General features: G+C 39.1%; 2 protein-coding genes and 1 non-coding gene across 3 annotated transcripts; 1 reads left to right on the forward strand and 2 right to left on the reverse strand.

Annotated features, from left to right (window-relative positions):
• Nucleotides 1-983: 983 nt before the first annotated feature.
• trnae-uuc lies at nucleotides 984-1,055 on the reverse strand. Its single transcript has one exon. It is a non-coding gene; the product is annotated as a tRNA-Glu (tRNA).
• A 1,016-nt stretch (nucleotides 1,056-2,071) lies between these two features.
• On the forward strand, nucleotides 2,072-8,425 carry LOC124876724 (arachidonate 5-lipoxygenase-activating protein). Its single transcript, XM_047379707.1, has 5 exons — nucleotides 2,072-2,288; nucleotides 2,361-2,442; nucleotides 5,331-5,401; nucleotides 8,029-8,110; nucleotides 8,185-8,425. Exons 1-5 carry the CDS (start codon nucleotides 2,219-2,221, stop codon nucleotides 8,345-8,347), a joined length of 468 nt encoding a protein of 155 aa, XP_047235663.1. The 5' UTR covers nucleotides 2,072-2,218; the 3' UTR covers nucleotides 8,348-8,425.
• A 1,437-nt stretch (nucleotides 8,426-9,862) lies between these two features.
• On the reverse strand, nucleotides 9,863-11,502 carry LOC124876538 (mesenteric estrogen-dependent adipogenesis protein-like). Its single transcript, XM_047379420.1, has 5 exons — nucleotides 11,187-11,502; nucleotides 10,952-11,088; nucleotides 10,644-10,759; nucleotides 10,395-10,562; nucleotides 9,863-10,295 (listed from the first exon to the last, which is right to left on the reverse strand). The coding sequence occupies exons 1-5, from the start codon at nucleotides 11,378-11,380 to the stop codon at nucleotides 10,272-10,274; spliced, it is 639 nt and encodes a 212-aa protein (XP_047235376.1). The 5' UTR covers nucleotides 11,381-11,502; the 3' UTR covers nucleotides 9,863-10,271.
• Nucleotides 11,503-16,812: the final 5,310 nt, after the last annotated feature.

Here is a 16,812-nt window from a genome sequence, read left to right on the forward strand (position 1 = left end):
TGAACTCTCTTGGGCAACACCATGGAGCTGGAGGATGTCAGAGACCTTACCCTCCTCCACCTTCTGTTTGTATTTGGTTTTAGGGTTATGTTGATAAACTGCCCTGTGTCCCAGTTTCTGACGGGAGGGGATGATACTCTGGTTCTGTATGTCACAGCACATGTTGGCATTTATGGTTCCCAGCAGCACTCATGCAGCCCCAAACCATGACACACCCACCAGCATGCTTGACTATGCCAGACACACTTTATACTTCTCACCTGGTTGCTGCAACACGCTTGACACCATCTGTACAAAATAAGTTTATCTTGGTCTCAACAGACCACAGAACATGATACCAGTAATCCATGTCCTTAGTCGTCTTCAGCAAACTGCAGGTTTTCGTGTGCATCATCTATAAATAGGCTTCCTTCTTTGATGACAGCCATACAAACCAGTTTGATGCAGTGTATGGTCTGAGCACCGGCAGTCACCAAATTTGACACACCTGCTCACCATTCACACCTGAGACCTTGTAACTAATGAATCACATGATACCGGGGAGGGAAAATGGCTAATTGGACACAATTTCAACATTTTCACTTAGTGCTGTACTCACTTGTTGCCAGCATTTTAGACATTAATGTCTGTTTTGAGTTATTTTGAGGGGACAGGAAATGTATCAGTGTCATATCTAAAAAGGTTTACTCAAATATTTAAACCAAAATGTGAAGAGTGTACTCTTATTGTATATAATTATACAGTGTAAAGGTGCATCTCAGTCATTTAGGATATCAGAAGTGTACAGTTTGAGTAATTTAACTGAAAGCAAAGCACGCAATCACATTTAATAAAGAGTGCTCCATTGCAAGTCTTATTTCTATACATTATAAGGATTAGGACTTAAATCTTGTGAAAATCTTAAATTGAGTTTCTGTGAAAATTAGAATATGAGAGCAAACCAAGAAGAGAAAAAAAGACAAAAAGTATAGGCAAAAGATCCGTTCCCATACCGGGAGTCGAACCCGGGCCGCCTGGGTGAAAACCAGGAATCCTAACCGCTAGACCATATGGGAGTTAGTCATATCGCTCTAAACATTTGTCATAGAATATAATAAAATCATCTGTGTTTCATGACCATTACCTATTTCATGTAAAAATATTTTGAATTCAGGTTGAAAACCGACAGGGCATTGGGTGAGGTTCATTTACTGAACAGTCAAGACTGTTTAAAAAAAGGAAGAACAAAGGAAGCAGTTTCTCCACATGCAGGCGCTGTTTGACTACAATCAAAGGTAAATCTGCTCACGCCACATATTCATTACTTTAGTAGCACTTAACCTCAAGTTACCTACCGAGTGCGAATAGGAGATTGTGGCTCTAGTGTAAAGCGCTTTGAGCGGTCTGTATGACTGGAAAAGCGCTATATAAGTTCAGTCCATTTACAATTCCTTTTTCAGCCAATGCCATTTAAAAAGGTAATGCATAGATAGATAGATAGATAGAGTATGGCACAACTGCTAGCCTCCCAAGACAAGACAGTCTAACCCTAATCTGGCAAACTGGAGAATGAGAGCATTAATCTAACAGGCTAAATGTAACTCTGGAGGACCTTCAGAGATCCACAACTCAGGTGGAAAAATCTGTTCACAGGACACAATTACACACGCACTCTAGAGAGAAAGCCAATAGAATTCCCATCTGCCCAAGCCATGTAAGAGACAGCTCAAGTATGAAAAATACAAATAAATAAATTATTTATTTTTTGTTATATTCTTCCATTTTCAAATTAGGCACTACTTTGTCTTAGTCTAGCAGATGTAGGGGAACTTGATATGACTGGAAACACATGTTTTCGTGATTAAAACCAACAGGCTCAACAGAGGGCCTGCAATGTATGATCCCAACTCTCCAGAAAATTATCCAGAAATAAAAATAGCCTGTCATGGCGGGAATAAAATTTGCACAGTATGAATGAACAAGTGTGCGCACACTAAACAATCTCCCACACACAAAGGAAGCATGCAACTCCTTGGTACCCCTCCATGTTGAGTCAGAGCATCATTTACATAAAGAGGAAGCCAGAACTTGTGTGTGTTTGTTGGAGGTGAGATAGCACCGTCCATAACGCCATAAAAGGACAGCAAAGGTATATGGATTTTAATAGACGTTTCTAGGTGTGAAAGAGAAGCATTGTCCTCCCAAGCTTCAGAATCCAGCTGGCTCGTTCGATTTTTTAATGGAGTGCAAAGTGGTGGAAAATATCTACCTTCTGGTCATCATCACGCTCATTAGTGTTCTTCAGAATGGTGAGATAAACACAATAGTTTTTTTAATAACTTCTATAATGAAGGCAATAACAGTTTTCTGTTGTGTTTTAGTATTTTTTGCTCAAAAGGTTGAAAGGGAAGGCAAGAACCGTGACATAAACACATCTGCCTTTAACCGAGTGTCTTGTGCAAAGTGAGTGCCCTTTACTCAGCTCTTTAATTTCTCTGTTATTATAAAGTAGCACTGAAACTGCAGAGACAATAAGATTACAGAAATGTTAGTGCTAGTGCATGCTAGTTTTTAATTTGATTTTATATTAAGCCAAATATTATCCTCCACTGGGAGTCCATTCCTAGTTTTTTAAACAAAAACGAAGGAAAAGATTTGAGTAAAGAGTTTGTTTATATACCTGAAGCACACATTTATTATTCTACTTTTCATGTAATTTAATCATAATTATGTTTAAAAAACACTAATGCCACACATTAAAGTTAGTTCAGAACCTGTATTGGCTTGTTTTAAAACTTCATTTGATTTGCTTCTTTTGTAATATTATGTTTTATATGATATGTGTTTCTAAATAGAAAGTCAGTTGATACAGCTAATAAAATAGAAATGTTAAAGCAAGAGAAATAAATATTCAGCCACTGAAAGGATTAGAAATACAGAATCCTATTTAGGAATCGTGATTTTTCTACATCTTGTCTGCAGCTTGAAGCTTATATCTACTGTGTGGAAGCGACTTACATCACGGGTTACTCAATTAGTCCACAAGCTGCAACGTTCTTCCTGTTTTACCAGAAAATCTTTAAGCCATATCCTCTCTTCTGTCTGATAGGGAGGATTTCAAAACAGAAATGTTCTAAAATGTTTGGCAAATTTTAAAGGGTCTTTCTTGAGGAAAGATTTTTTTACTGAACTTTGGAGATGTTGCTGTTTTATACTACATTAATTAAAGTGCTAGCCGGAGGTTAAATTACGCTCATTGTAAGCATTAATGTAAGATTATTGATTAAGGCTTTAAATGATGCATTTGAACGATTTTTCTGAGATTAATTCACAAGTTTGAATTTATTTGTGGGTGTTCTCCACACAAGGTCAATTGATACACATAATTTCAAAATACTTAACTAAATGTCCATTACTGCCCAGTTGCATATCAGCCACACATTTTCTTTTTCATCAACAAGCTTCAGGCAGAAATCTGGCTTGATAGAGTTTGGATTGATTGTTTTCTTGGCACAGACCTGGATTTATGCATAATCTATAGTATATATAGTTAATATATAGTTAATGTCAGGTTTTCCAAAACCTTAATGCTACTTTGCTTTATTCATTGCAATGCCAATCTGGATGCATGCATCATTGTAGTGTTGGAACACCTGTACATGCTTTAATCATCTAGCTTTTGGCTGGGAGTGATGATTGAGAATTTGAAGGTAGTTCTCTTCCTTTGTTGTACTTTCTGCAAAGCACCAGAACCACCGACAAGAAAATAGCCCTGCCCTACACTGTGATGCTGCCACCACCATGCTTGACAGCTGGAACGGTGTGCTTAAATTTAAAGCCTTCATCTTGGCTGCTCCAATTTAGTTCTTGATAGTCCTACTGAATAGACTTTTGCATGCAGCTAGAGATTTCCATCAAGCTTAGAGTAAGGGCTTCTATCTTGGCCAGCATCCTCTCACTCCATGTTGATGTAAAACTGGTTTCCTTGTGGACAGTCACAGGGCAAGGCAGGTTTATTTGCATAGCAGCGTACAAACACAGGGTATTCAAAGTGTAACAAACAAACAGCAAAACGAGACATTAAAAAATATCAAAAATAAACATGAAAGGTGTGGCTCAGTGAGAAGAGTAGTTGTTTTGCAATCTAAAAGTTGTGGGTTTGTTGATGTGATTCTGGGCAAGGCACTTAACCTCAAGTTGGCTACCTATTGGTGTATGAATGGGTGAATGTGGTAGTGTCTCTAGTGTAAGGCGCTATATAAATTCACTCAATTTAACATCATCATCATAGAAATGAAAGGAATAAAATTCTTTGGCCTGGTGTTCCAACATCATGGTAGGTTTGAGCCTTGATTGTTCCAGATTTGTTCCAAGCATTCCAACTAATTTGTTTTCGTCTGAGGGTGACAGTGTTTTTCAGCAGGCTAGTGAGCACACACACATTAATACTAATCTTAGAATAGATACAGCTGACTAACAGTAGGCTTCTGGGATGGGTTTTCCTCAACCTGGTTAAAAACGTCCACACCAGGAAACCATCCAGTGTAAATTATCTACAGAAATTCTTCCAAGAACATTAGATAAATGTTTTGTCCTTTTAAGATGAATCATATACGTTTGCTGCACCTTTGATTCATAGCTCAGTCTTTTGTTCTATTGTTTTTGCCTGACGATTGGCTGAAATTCAAACTTGTTACTCAATCTGAATGTTAAAACAAAACTGCATTTTTTTTCTCTTTGGGTTGACCAAAATTAATTGGTCACCAATATCAAATATTAAAAAAGCAGGAAACCTATCTAAAAATCTAAAAATCTAATATAACTTACATGATTTGAATGGCTTTATTGTCATTGATAGCAAGCTACAATAAAATCAGGAGTGGTGCTCCTTCAATGTACATCCCATTTACACAGTACTTATATACACAATATGTACATACAATAATTACTAATGTGAATAAAATTATGCTATTATTACTTTTCTCTGCTGACCAACAGAAGAGTCTCAGTTTTCCTTCAAACTCTTGTTTGCAGCCTTTGAGTGTATAACATTTATTTTTCTTAGTTACCACCACTGAGCAGTTACAAAGCTTTACCCAACAGACATAAACTCCTTGCTATTGTTGCAACTACTCTGCAACGCATCAGGGATTGCTTCAGGTTGTCATTGCAAATGATTTGTCCATAATTAATTACAATGCTGACTGTGTCCTCTGACGGTTGCAACGGGTCCTGTCATTGTCTGTCTTGTCCAGGGCACTCTTGAAAAACAGATTTTTAAATCTCAATTGTTGTTTCTTTTTCTGATTAAATAAAGACTAAATTAACAAATAAAAATTTCTTAATCTTAGCCGGAACTGCATGGACGCTTATCCCACTTTCCTGGCAGTGATGTGGTGTGCTGGAGTTTGTCTCAGTCAAGGTAATCATTAAACCTTGTATAAAGACAAATTGTTTGCATTTTTACACCCATGTGATCTGATCCATCTGTCAGAGCCTTCTTGGCACTCTGTAACCTTCCTTATTATTATTTTTTAATTCTTTATTTTCAAAGTTTTAATACCAAAATAAAAATACAACACAATTACCATTTACATCAGATTTAAACAAAATCTTCCCTTATAGTTGTGATAAATTCAATTCACCTACTCCACTTGTCCTCAAATGTATCTTATAGTAATCTGATTTTAAATGTTATTCTATGTAGTTTGAAGATATCATAAATGATATCAAACCACTCGCTTAGCGTTGGTGTTTGGGGGCTGAGCCATTTCCTAGTAATGGCTTTCCTGGCTCAAAATTTGAAACAAATATTTAATTTTATATTTACCATTATCCCCAAGTCGTAAACCTAGATACACTGATTTTAGCTGAAAGGGTATGTCCATGCAAAAACACCTTTTTTAAAAATGTATGGACTTCACTCCAAAATGGTACAAAGGGCATGACCAAAATATGTGGTAATGGTTTGCCTCTTGTCCTCCACATTGCCTCCAACAGGTTGCTGATTTAGTAGAATGTTTGCCTTGGATTGGAGTTTTGAAAAACCTGACCATGTTCTTCCAGCCGAATTCCCTTTTTTTTTTTTTTTTTTTTTTTTAGGGTGTACCAGAATCATATCATTCCACATTTACACTTCACATAAAATAAAACAGGGCTGCACGCTGGTGCAGTTGGTAGCACTGTTACCTTGCAGCAAGAAGGTCCTGGGTTTGATTCCTGGCTGGGGCTCTTTCTGCAGGGAGTTTGCATGTTCTCCCCATACATGCGTGGGTTCTCACAGGGTACTCCTCCCACAGTCCAAAGACATGCCTATTAAGTAAATTGGTCTATAAAATATGTCTTATATTCTAGGTTTTTCAAAGTAGCCACCGTTTGCTTTGATTACTGCTCTGCACACTCTTGGCATTATGTTGATGAGCTTCAAGAGGTAGTCACCTCAAATGGTTTTCCCTTCACATGTGTGCCCTGTCAGGTTTAATAAGTGGGATTTCAAGCCTTATAAATGGGGTTGGGACCATCAGTTGTGTTGTGCAGGAGGTGGATACAGTACACAGCTGATAGTCCTACTGGATAGACTGTTAGAATTTGTATTATGGCAAGAAAAAAACAGCTAAGTAAAGAAAAACGAGTGGCCATCATTACTTTAAGAAATGAAGGTCAGTCAGTCCAAACAACTGGGAAACTTTGAAAGTGTCCCCAAGTGCAGTCGCAAAAACCATCAAGCGCTACAAAGAAACTGGCTCACATGAGGACCGCCCCAGGAAAGGAAGACCAAGAGTCACCTCTGCTGCGGACGATAAGTTCATCCGAGTCACCAGCCTCAAAAATCACAGGTTAACAGCAGCTCAGATTAGAGAACAGGTCAATGCCACACAGAGTTCTAGCAGCAGACACATCTCTAGAACAACTGTTAAGAGGAGACTGTGTGAATCAGGCCTTCATGGTAAAATAGCTGCTAGGAAACCACTGCTGAGGACATGCAACAAGCAGAAGAGACTTGTTTGGGCTAAAGAACACAAGGAATGGACATTAGACCAGTGGAAATCTGTGTTTTGGTCTGATGAGTCCAAGTTTGAGATCTTTGGTTCCAACCACCGTGTCTTTGTGCGGTGCAGAAGAGGTGAACGGATGGACTCTACATGCCTGGTTCCCACCGTGAAGCATGGAGGAGGAGGTGTGATGGTGTGGGGGTGCTTTGCTGGTTACACTGTTGGGGATTTATTCAAAATTGAAGGCATACTGAACCAGCATGGCTACCACAGCATCTTGCAGCGGCATGCTATTCCATCCGGTTTGCCTTTAGTTGGACCATCATTTCTTTTTCAACAGGACAATGACCCCAAACACACCTCCAGGCTGTGTAAGGGCTATTTGACCAAGAAGGAGAGTGATGTTGATGCGCCAGATGACCTGGCCTCCACAGTCACTGGACCTGAGCCCAATCGAGATGGTTTGGGGTGAGCTGGACCGCAGAGTGAAGGCAAAAGGGCCAACAAGTGCTAAGCATCTCTGGGAACTCCTTCAAGACTGTTGGAAAACCATTTCAGGTGACTACCTCTTGAAGCTCATCAACAGAATGCCAAGAGTGTGTGGAGCAGTAATCAAAGCAAAAGGTGGCTACTTTGAAGAACCTAGAATATAAGACATATTTTCAGTTGTTTCACACTTTTTTGTTCAGTATATAATTCCACATGTGTTAATTCATAGTTTTGATGCCTTCAGTGTGAAGCTACAATATTCATAGTCATGAATGAGAAGGTGTGTCCAAACTTTTGGTCTGTACTGTACATCTTTTTAGTATGTTATTACAGTTGCAATGAGTGTAATACCTTAAAGTTTTATAACATTAAGGTATTACATTATATATTTTATACAAATACAATAAAAAATCAAGAATGTTTTAGACTTCATAGATGTTCCAATGCCCTCAAAGTGTACACTTGTACATCAACACTATAATTAATCATACAGGTGTAAAAAGCTTTGGATAAGTTGATCATGCAGTGTATTATAAACCAAACTTCTTTGCGTAATGTCTTGCTGAAGCTCCTGCTGCTTTTGCTGGGATCATCTACCTTCTTGTCAGGCAGAAGTACTTCATCGGGTATCTGGGACAGAGCTCTCAAAGGTAACCCAGTTCACCAAGTTATCTATTTATTTTGTATTTAGAAGGCGTCTTTGACTAAATATCTTATTGCACAGCACTCCTGGGTACCTGTTTGGAAAACGCATCATCTTCTTCCTGTCCCTGATGTGCATCGTGGGCATCTTCAACTACCTGCTGTGGCGCTTCTACGGCAGCGACTACAAGGAATACGTAGAAACCATCACAAGCGCCGCATCTGCTCTCCTGCTCCTCCCTTAGTTCTGCATATTACATACATTGAAGAACACAAGTATTGAACACATCAGTGTTTTTAACAGTAAATATATTTAATCTCTATCTCTCTATTGACATGTTGGTAGCAACCCAGGTAATCCACACAGGAATAAAGACAATTGCAACGTCATTGTTCCAAAACCTACTGAAGGAATCAATAACAGATGTACAGGGGTTGGACAATGAAACTGAAACACCTGGTTTTAGACCACAATAATTTATTAGTATGGTGTAGGGCCTCCATTTGCGGCCAATACAGAGTCAATCCGTCTTGGGAATGACATATTCAAGTCCTGCACAGTGGTCAGAGGGATTTTAAGCCATTCTTCTTGCAGGATAGTGGCCAGGTCACTATGTGAGACTGGTGGAGGAAAACATTTCCTGACTCGCTCCTCCAAAACACCCCAAAGTGGCTCAATAATATTTAGATCTGGTGACTGTGCAGGCCATGGGAGATGTTCAACTTCACTTTCATGTTCATCAAACCAATCTTTCACCAGTTTTGCTGTGTGTATTGGTGCACCGCCTTCAGGATACAATGTTTGAATCATTGGATGCACATGGTCCTCAAGAATGGTTCAGTAGTCCTTGGCAGTGACACGCCCATCTAGCACAAGTATTGGGACAAGGGAATGCCATGATCTGGCAGCCCAAACCATCACTGATCCACCACCATGCTTCACTCTGGGCATGCAACAGTCTGGGTGGTACGCTTCTTTGGGGCTTCTCCACACCGTAACTCTCCTGGATGTGGGGAAAACAGTAAAGGTGGACTCATCAGAGAACAATACATCATTGTCCAACCCCTGTATTTCTAAACTGCAGAATGATCCAGAAGACACATTTGGGGCCACAATCAGTTGGTCAAAAGATCCTTTTACCATAAACCAGCCTTAACTAGGTTGTCCTCCAGAGACTAAAAAGAGTTAAAAATATAATCTGGAGACAAGTCTGGGACTTGGCCTCTATAAATGCTCACAGCGCAAGACTCCACGCCTAAAAGAAACACATGCTTGTGTAAAATTTGGAGAAATTTCACTCCAAAATTTTAGGTGGGAACCTCTGAAAAATCATATGAGGATTATTTTTCTAGATATTGATCCCAAACATGCAATGAACATAAAGTTGTTGGAATGGGCCTGACCAGGAACTAAAAATCAAAAGAAATGTAGATCAGGGTGCATAGAAATCCCAGAACCTTTTAGACATTTTAAGTAGAAAATGGGTTAAACTCCTTCCTAAGCAATGAAAGAAATTAGTTTCTTTTTACAGGAGATGTAAACTGCCATTTTAACAGAAGCTTTTCTTAGTACATCTCAAAGCAATAATCCTTCAGGGTCACTCCACTTTAATAAATTTGTGACAGTTAAGTTGTACTACTTGGGTAATTACCAACATCTGAATTTCATGTCAATGTGCTAGTTTGTTCAATACTCATTTCATCTACCTTTCAAGAATTCACTCTTCAAAACCACTGAATTAAAAACCTTAAATCATGTGTAAAAATTTTGTATTGCATTTTATTCAGCAAAAAAATATTCTACATATTTATAACAGTTATTTAGTGCAAAAGACTTCAAACACAAGTGACCTCCATTTTATCAACCACTGTACAGCACAAACTTCTAGAAAAAAAGAAATTACATCTGACTTTTTTTTTTTATAAATGCAATTTGAATGGATAATCTCGAAGGCATTTCAAATTTCTCTTTTCAGTTTTTGCCAGTGCACTGAAGAGCAGATGAATCCAGAACCAGCAGCTCTAAGACCAAACTCCCGTCAAAACAAAGGAGTTCTTCAGCTGATCGGGTTGTCATCCACGGATGATAAAACTCCTCTTCAGTTTTCTTAAAGATGCAGCAACAGAAGTTGCTGGAAAACCTAGCATATAAGGTTTTCATGGTCTCCCTCATGTGTTTTTTATTAGTCTCAACTGTAAAAAAGGAAAGGAAAAAAAAAGTGGGATTAAATGAATATACTTAAATATACAATTTTATGATAGAGGACATTATAAGAATAACAGAAGACTTGCCTTAAACGATCTCTTGCTGAAGCCAAACCAGTGAGGGAAGTCAAATAGGGCATCAGAGTAGTACTTGAGGGTGAAGGAGGAGTCTTTCCATGTTGGATTACATTTCATCAGATTCTCAGCGATAATGCCTGCAGCACCCAAGCTCTCTAAGATTTCACTCAAGTCAATCTGAAAAGGAAAAAGCCACATTTAATTCTCAAAATAATATGCACCAGCAGCTCTCATTCAACGACAAACAATCGTTCTTACCTCCACCCTGTAGCTCTCTCCAGCTACGGAGGAGATGGCCCAGTCCAGGCCTCTCTCCATCTGCCACTTGATCATCGGATTCCCACCGTCGATGGACAACACGTACTTCTGCAGAACTAAAAAACAAGACACCACAAGACATGTTATTAGGGATAAGTAGGTGTTTGCAGTTAAAAATAAAAAATGCCCAAGTGACCTCAGTTCTGTTGTGTTCCGACTACTCCACCCAGCTGCAAGCAGCCCAACATGAGTCATCTAGACCAATGGTGCATGCAGCCAAATGAAAAATAGTGAAACTGGACAGTTACCTTTGGGCTCTGAGGGCTCCTTCTTGCTGCTCTCTGGGATGTTCTGATCACAGTGAGAAACCAACACATAAATCCTCTTGGACAGCAGACTCTTCCTCATGCGGGTGTACTCCCACAAATTGTGCATTTTAAGCTTCCTGATGCAGAAAAAATAAGTTCTCATGAGTTTCAACAGTGCATATTTATTGCATATTTTATGGTACAAAATAAAAGCGTCTTTGTGAGAGTTCCTCACCTCCCCAGTGAGTTCTGGAAGACTATATCGCAATCCCCGGAACGGAAATTATCGATGAAAACCAGGTTCTCTTCGCTGCAGTGGACCCGGTATTCCGAGCCGAAGGCCTCCACGGTGAAACCCTCCGGTGGGTTTTTCAGAAACTGACCCACTTCAGTCACGGTGGTTCCGTTGGACTGAGTGTCTATCGTCATGGTGTCCTCCAGTTTGTTTCTAAACCCTCTATGAGCACCACAGCTGCTGTTTACAGAATAACCGTGATGGCCGAAGCCGGAGAACCTTTTTATAGCTGCTGCAAGCTTGTCGCGTGTACTTACCACGACACAACTTCCGGGTTCTGTCTGACAAAATAAAAGCTTGTAATCAGAAAAGAGCCTCACAGCCGAAAGCATTAATTAATCATTTTAAAAAGAGGATGTTTTCAAAATGTAATGTAGTTGTGTTAAAAATAAAAGAAAGGTTTAGGGGAAAAACAGGACATCAGAAAATGTACAAGTTTATTCAAACCTTTTGCAGATGAGGAGGTTTTTGATAAAAGTAACATGGGCAGTTGCCCAGGGGGGCATTAAAAAGGAGAAAAAGAGCCTTTATCTTTCTCAGTTGCCTATTGTGACTTTAAGTTCCAGACCAACACAAAGCAGTGCAATTAACCGTGAAGTGGAAGGAAAATTATACTGTTTTCTACATTTTTTAATAAAAAAATACTATTCCTTTGTATATATAAAGTTTTATTCAGCCAGTATCCAGTGAAAACTATTACCTTTAGAAACCAACTTATTGATGAATAGATTTCAACTGCAAGTAAGTAAAACTCAGAATGAATAACACACAGGACAGGCAATAGACGCTTTAACTAGTGAGCATTAATTAGCTCAGGTGGGACAATCTGTTGACGCAACAACTATTAGTTGTACACTCCATAAATCTAGCTCTTAGAAGAGTGGCAAAAAGAAAGCGTTTTTTGAAATAAAGTCATAAAAGTTCCAGAAACCATCATTAATGGACAAAGGACACACACTCTAGATCTGAAAAGCTGTTGGAGACATACCTCTAAAGACTTGTAATTGCAATAATGGGTAAAAACGTGGTTCTACAAAGTACTGCCTCAGGGCAACTAAATACAAAAGAACAAAAGACTTTTCAAAATGTTATTTCTACACAAAGAACAAATCTTTGAAACAAACTTCTCCCACTTCACCAGTATGCCCTCCTTTTAGTTGATCTCTCACATAAAATCCTAATAAATTACATTACAGTAAATAACATATAATACATATTTTACATGCATTTTTGATACATTTATATATATTTGTATATATTAATATATATATATATCTGTGTATTCATGTATAAATTAGTATTTATATTCTTAGCTTAGTTTAGTTTTTAAAGTATTTAAATAAGTGCAAATGTGTTTTCTAAAATGTTAGTCAGGTTTTAATGACAGACCTGCATAATCCTACATTCGACTGTGTTTTGTCAATCATTGTTTAATTTTGTTCCACAGAATCACAGTTATTTTTGAATTAGTGGCAGTATAAAACCTTGGACTCCATGAAATCTCTACATATTATCACAGTTTACCATGCGCATACAATATGAAAACACAGACAACAATGTTTAAAAATAATTCATTACAGTGCAAGATTATTAAAAACATTTGGAAGACTGTGTGATTGGTTCAGTGAAATGCACATAGCTTTATATAAATAAATATTCTATTAAAATTGTAATCGTGTACCATAAGGGATCACATTTTTATTTTGATCCCTCATTTTTGCACTTCCCATTCCGGTATGCATGATAAACACCCCTAAATGGCACGTTTTCCTGATCTCCTTTGTGGAACTTTCCAACATACCATAAACACTTAATAGTTAACCAGTTTGTAAGACTTAGTCTACAAAAGCAGACTCTTAAACAAAGATAAACAAATAGAGTAAACCAACAACCTTTCCGTGCATTCACACTAATATGTTGTTTGTCTTTCATATGAATACCGAGTACCGGGCATGCAGTATTATGTGTTTTACTGAGACATGGCTGCAGGATCATATCCCCGACTCCAGCGTCTCTCTGCCGGGCTTTTTAACCATACGAGCAGACAGAGATTTAAAGAGGAGCGGCAAATGTAAAGGAGGTGGACTGGCAGCACTTGTGAACAACAGATGGTGTAATCCAGGACATGTTACTGTGAAGTGTCGTCTCTGCAGTCCAGGTATTGAACTGTTGGCAGTAAGTTTTCGTCCATATTATTTACCCAGAGAGTTCACCAGTGTTATTTTGGCAACAGTTTACGTTCCACCTTCCGCTGTTGCTGACACTGCATGTGATGCCATCAGCTCAATTGTTGCTAAGCTACAGACACAAAACCCCAATGCTTTTGTGGCAATTTCTGGTGATTTGCCTTCAACCATATCAGAAGATGATGATACTTCCTTTGCTTCCCCCTTCCACCTGTGTGTCTCAAGAAGTCAAGTGAAGATGCAACTGGAGAGACTGAATAGGAATAAGGCTGCAGGTCCAGATCATGTCAGCCCTAGAGTCCTGAAGGCCTGTGCAGAGCAGCTCTGTGGGATTCTGCAGCACCTCTTCAACCTTAGCCTGGCCCAGAAGAAGGTTCCGGTGTTGTGGAAGACCTCCTGTCTTGTTCCGGTACCAAAGAAAACTCACCCATCAATCCTCAATGACTATAGACCTATTGCCCTGACATCTCACATCATGAAGGTCCTAGAGAGACTCCTGTTGGCCCACTTGAGTAAGCAAACAGTAAACCATCAGGACCCCCTTCAGTTTGCTTATCGCTGTGGAGTTGGAGTTGAAGATGCCATCATACACCTGCTTCAACAAACCCACTGTCATCTGGACAAAGCCAGCAGCACTGTGAGGATCATGTTCTTTGATTTCTCCAGTGCATTTAATACAATCCAACCTGATTTGCTTTGTCAGAAACTCCAGAAGACTCAGGTGGAGGCCTCAACAATCTCCTGGATCAAAGACTACCTGACAAACAGACCACAGTTTGTGAGACTGAAGGGTTGTGAGTCTAACCAGGTAGTCAGCAGCACAGGAGCACCACAGGGGACTGTACTCTCACCATTCCTTTTCACTCTGTACACCTCAGACTTCCAGTACAAGACAGACTCCTGTCATCTGCAGAAATACTCGGATGATTCTGCAGTCGTGGGGTGGATCAGAGATGGACAAGAAGCTGAGTACAGGAAGGTGGTGGACCGCTTTGTGGCATGGTGTGGAAACAGTCATCTCATTTTGAACGTGACTAAAACAAAGGAGATGATTGTAGATTTTAAGAGAAGCAGGAATAAGTCAAAAACTATTTCTATCATGGGATAAGAAGTGGAGGTGGTGGAGGAGTATAAATACCTCGGTGTTCACCTGGACAACAGACTAGAGTGGAGATGCAACTGTGAAGCCATATACAAGAAGGGACAGAGCAGACTGTACTTCTTGAGGAAGCTTAGGTCCTTTGGTGTTTGCAGCAAGATGCTGCATATCTTCTATAAGTCTGTTGTGGAGAGTTTGATCTCTTCTGTCATCATCTGCTGGGGAAGCAGCATCAGAGCCAGGGACTTAAAAAAGCTCAAAAAGCTGATAAAAAAGGCTGGTTCTATTCTGGGGACTCCTCTGGAACCTCTGGAGATCATTGTGGAAAGACGTATTCTTCATAAAATGAAGAACATTATGGAGAACCCTGAGCATCCTCTTCATGAGACTGTCCTACAACAACAGACTGTCTTCAGTCAGAGGCTTCTTCAGATCTGCTGTAAGACGGAGCGCTACAGGAGATCCTTCCTGCTCACAGCCATCAGCATCTACAACGGCTCTTTGAAGAAACCTTTGTAAAGCATCTCTTTATAGATATCATAGTGAACCTAGAGTCCTTTCTTTCACCACCACCATTTTTTGACAATCCCTTTTGTCACTTTTCACTGGTGGAGCAGCAGTCAGTCAGTGACTAGCAACATTCACTCCTCCTGGATGAGAATGCAGCTACAGGGGACAGTCGCTTGCATTGTGTCGTTGATTTTGCAGCAATCCCTACCGAGCATGCATGTAGTAACAGGAAGAAACCTCCAGCAAAACCTGGCTCAGAGTGAGCGGCGATCTGCCACAGTTGAGAGAACAATTCAGACCCTTACTGAAGATCAAGTCCAAAATATGTCGTTGTTTGTGTGTTGGCTGTTTAACATGTTGAGTCAAACCAAAGTTTTAAAGTATATCACATAGTTCTTTTGCACTTCTGTCTTGAGGGTTGTCAACACAAATGTTGTAGTATCCCATGATGATTAAACAATTGTAATCATAAACATGTATCACAGAAAGAAGTTCAGTGAAATTATTGAAAAACTTTGTTTTGGATTTCAGAGGCCTGTAAGATCAGAAACATGGCTCGAGCCACCCCTCCTCCTCTCGAATGCTCCCTGGACTCACTTAAAAAATTGTTATTGGGAATTGTTGGCTCTATCATTGTAGGTGTCTCACTAATTTCCTCTAACAGTGTTTCAAATAAAAATTGATTGATTAAAAATGATTTTCCTGACAAAGACCTAATGTTTAATAAAGCCAGTTTGAATGACTTAGAGGCAGTTATTATTTCTGTGGCAGGTTGCATTTGTCAAGCTATAGCTGTTGAGTTTGATGGATTCTTATCTTATTATCTTTGGTTTTTCTCCCACACAGAGATTAGCATGTGGATGTAACAGCTCCCATTGAAGGCCCAATCTTTTCCTGGAAAATATTGCTGCTTGCAGACTTATTCCTCGGACCCTGTGTATATCACAGAAAACCTTACTTGGAAGTCCTGAACACCTCAACATGCTCATCATTCTTGATATGAAAAATCCTTGACACAAAAGTCCTGAGAAAGCCACTTAAACAGGAGCTCCAACCCTCAGGTTATGTTATAATTCCTATGGAAAAATCTGTAAAAGTCAATTTAGATTTTATATCAGTTCATATTGGTGTCTGGTTAAGAATGGCATTAGATGTGTTGATGCAGCTTTTTCTACTATTGTTGCAGCGTTAAGCCTGCAAAATCATGTCTTATCGTGTAGTTTTTCAGAAATACAATTTTATTTGATTTTTATCCTGAATTTAAGTTTAAGTTTTAGCAAAAGATTTGCAATTACCAAACTGTGCATGTCCACTCCTACAATAGGTCTCCAAAACTTTCTTTTTCACTTAGCAAACAAGGTGATCTTGTTGGTGTGCTTTCAAAAGTTGGTGTGTTAATGAAATTGAACAAAACAAAATGTGGTGAATCACACCTAAATCATGATTTATAGGTAGGTTTATAGGTAGGTTATAGATAGGTTTTTTTCTTTAATGAATCAAATCCTCATTTGAAAAACAGTTTTTGGTATTTACTCAGGTTATCTTTTCTGATATTAAAAGTAGATTGATGATATGAAACATTTAAGTGTAACAAAATAGAGCAAAAGCAGAGGAAATCTGTATGGGTAAATACGTTTTACACTGGGTTAACCCTTGATTTATTGCCACCGGTGGTAGTGGTAGCTTATCTTCCAGCCTGTCCCTCTGCAAACATTCCTAACTTTTTTATAACCCTCTCAGCTTCCCTTATTGTGAACTTACATAGCAGACC

The sequence above is a fragment of the Girardinichthys multiradiatus genome, chromosome 11, assembly GCF_021462225.1.
Source record: "Girardinichthys multiradiatus isolate DD_20200921_A chromosome 11, DD_fGirMul_XY1, whole genome shotgun sequence".
In the NCBI taxonomy this organism is placed as follows: domain Eukaryota; kingdom Metazoa; phylum Chordata; class Actinopteri; order Cyprinodontiformes; family Goodeidae; genus Girardinichthys; species Girardinichthys multiradiatus.

What these genes read in the sequence shown, in the direction of transcription:
- LOC124876724 (XM_047379707.1), top strand. Translation starts at nt 2,219, where the DNA reads ATGGAGTGCAAAGTGGTGGAAAATATCTACCTTCTGGTCATCATCACG. An exon ending in AACCGAGTGTCTTGTGCAAA is followed by an intron (nt 2,443 to 5,330) that starts GTGAGTGCCCTT and finishes TCTTAATCTTAG; the next exon opens with CCGGAACTGCATGGACGCTT. An exon ending in TGGAGTTTGTCTCAGTCAAG is followed by an intron (nt 5,402 to 8,028) that starts GTAATCATTAAA and finishes GTCTTGCTGAAG; the next exon opens with CTCCTGCTGCTTTTGCTGGG.
- LOC124876538 (XM_047379420.1), bottom strand. Translation starts at nt 11,380, where the DNA reads ATGACGATAGACACTCAGTCCAACGGAACCACCGTGACTGAAGTGGGT. An exon ending in GAGAGAGCTACAGGGTGGAG is followed by an intron (nt 10,563 to 10,643) that starts GTAAGAACGATT and finishes TTTCCTTTTCAG; the next exon opens with ATTGACTTGAGTGAAATCTT. An exon ending in TCAGCAAGAGATCGTTTAAG is followed by an intron (nt 10,296 to 10,394) that starts GCAAGTCTTCTG and finishes CCTTTTTTACAG; the next exon opens with TTGAGACTAATAAAAAACAC.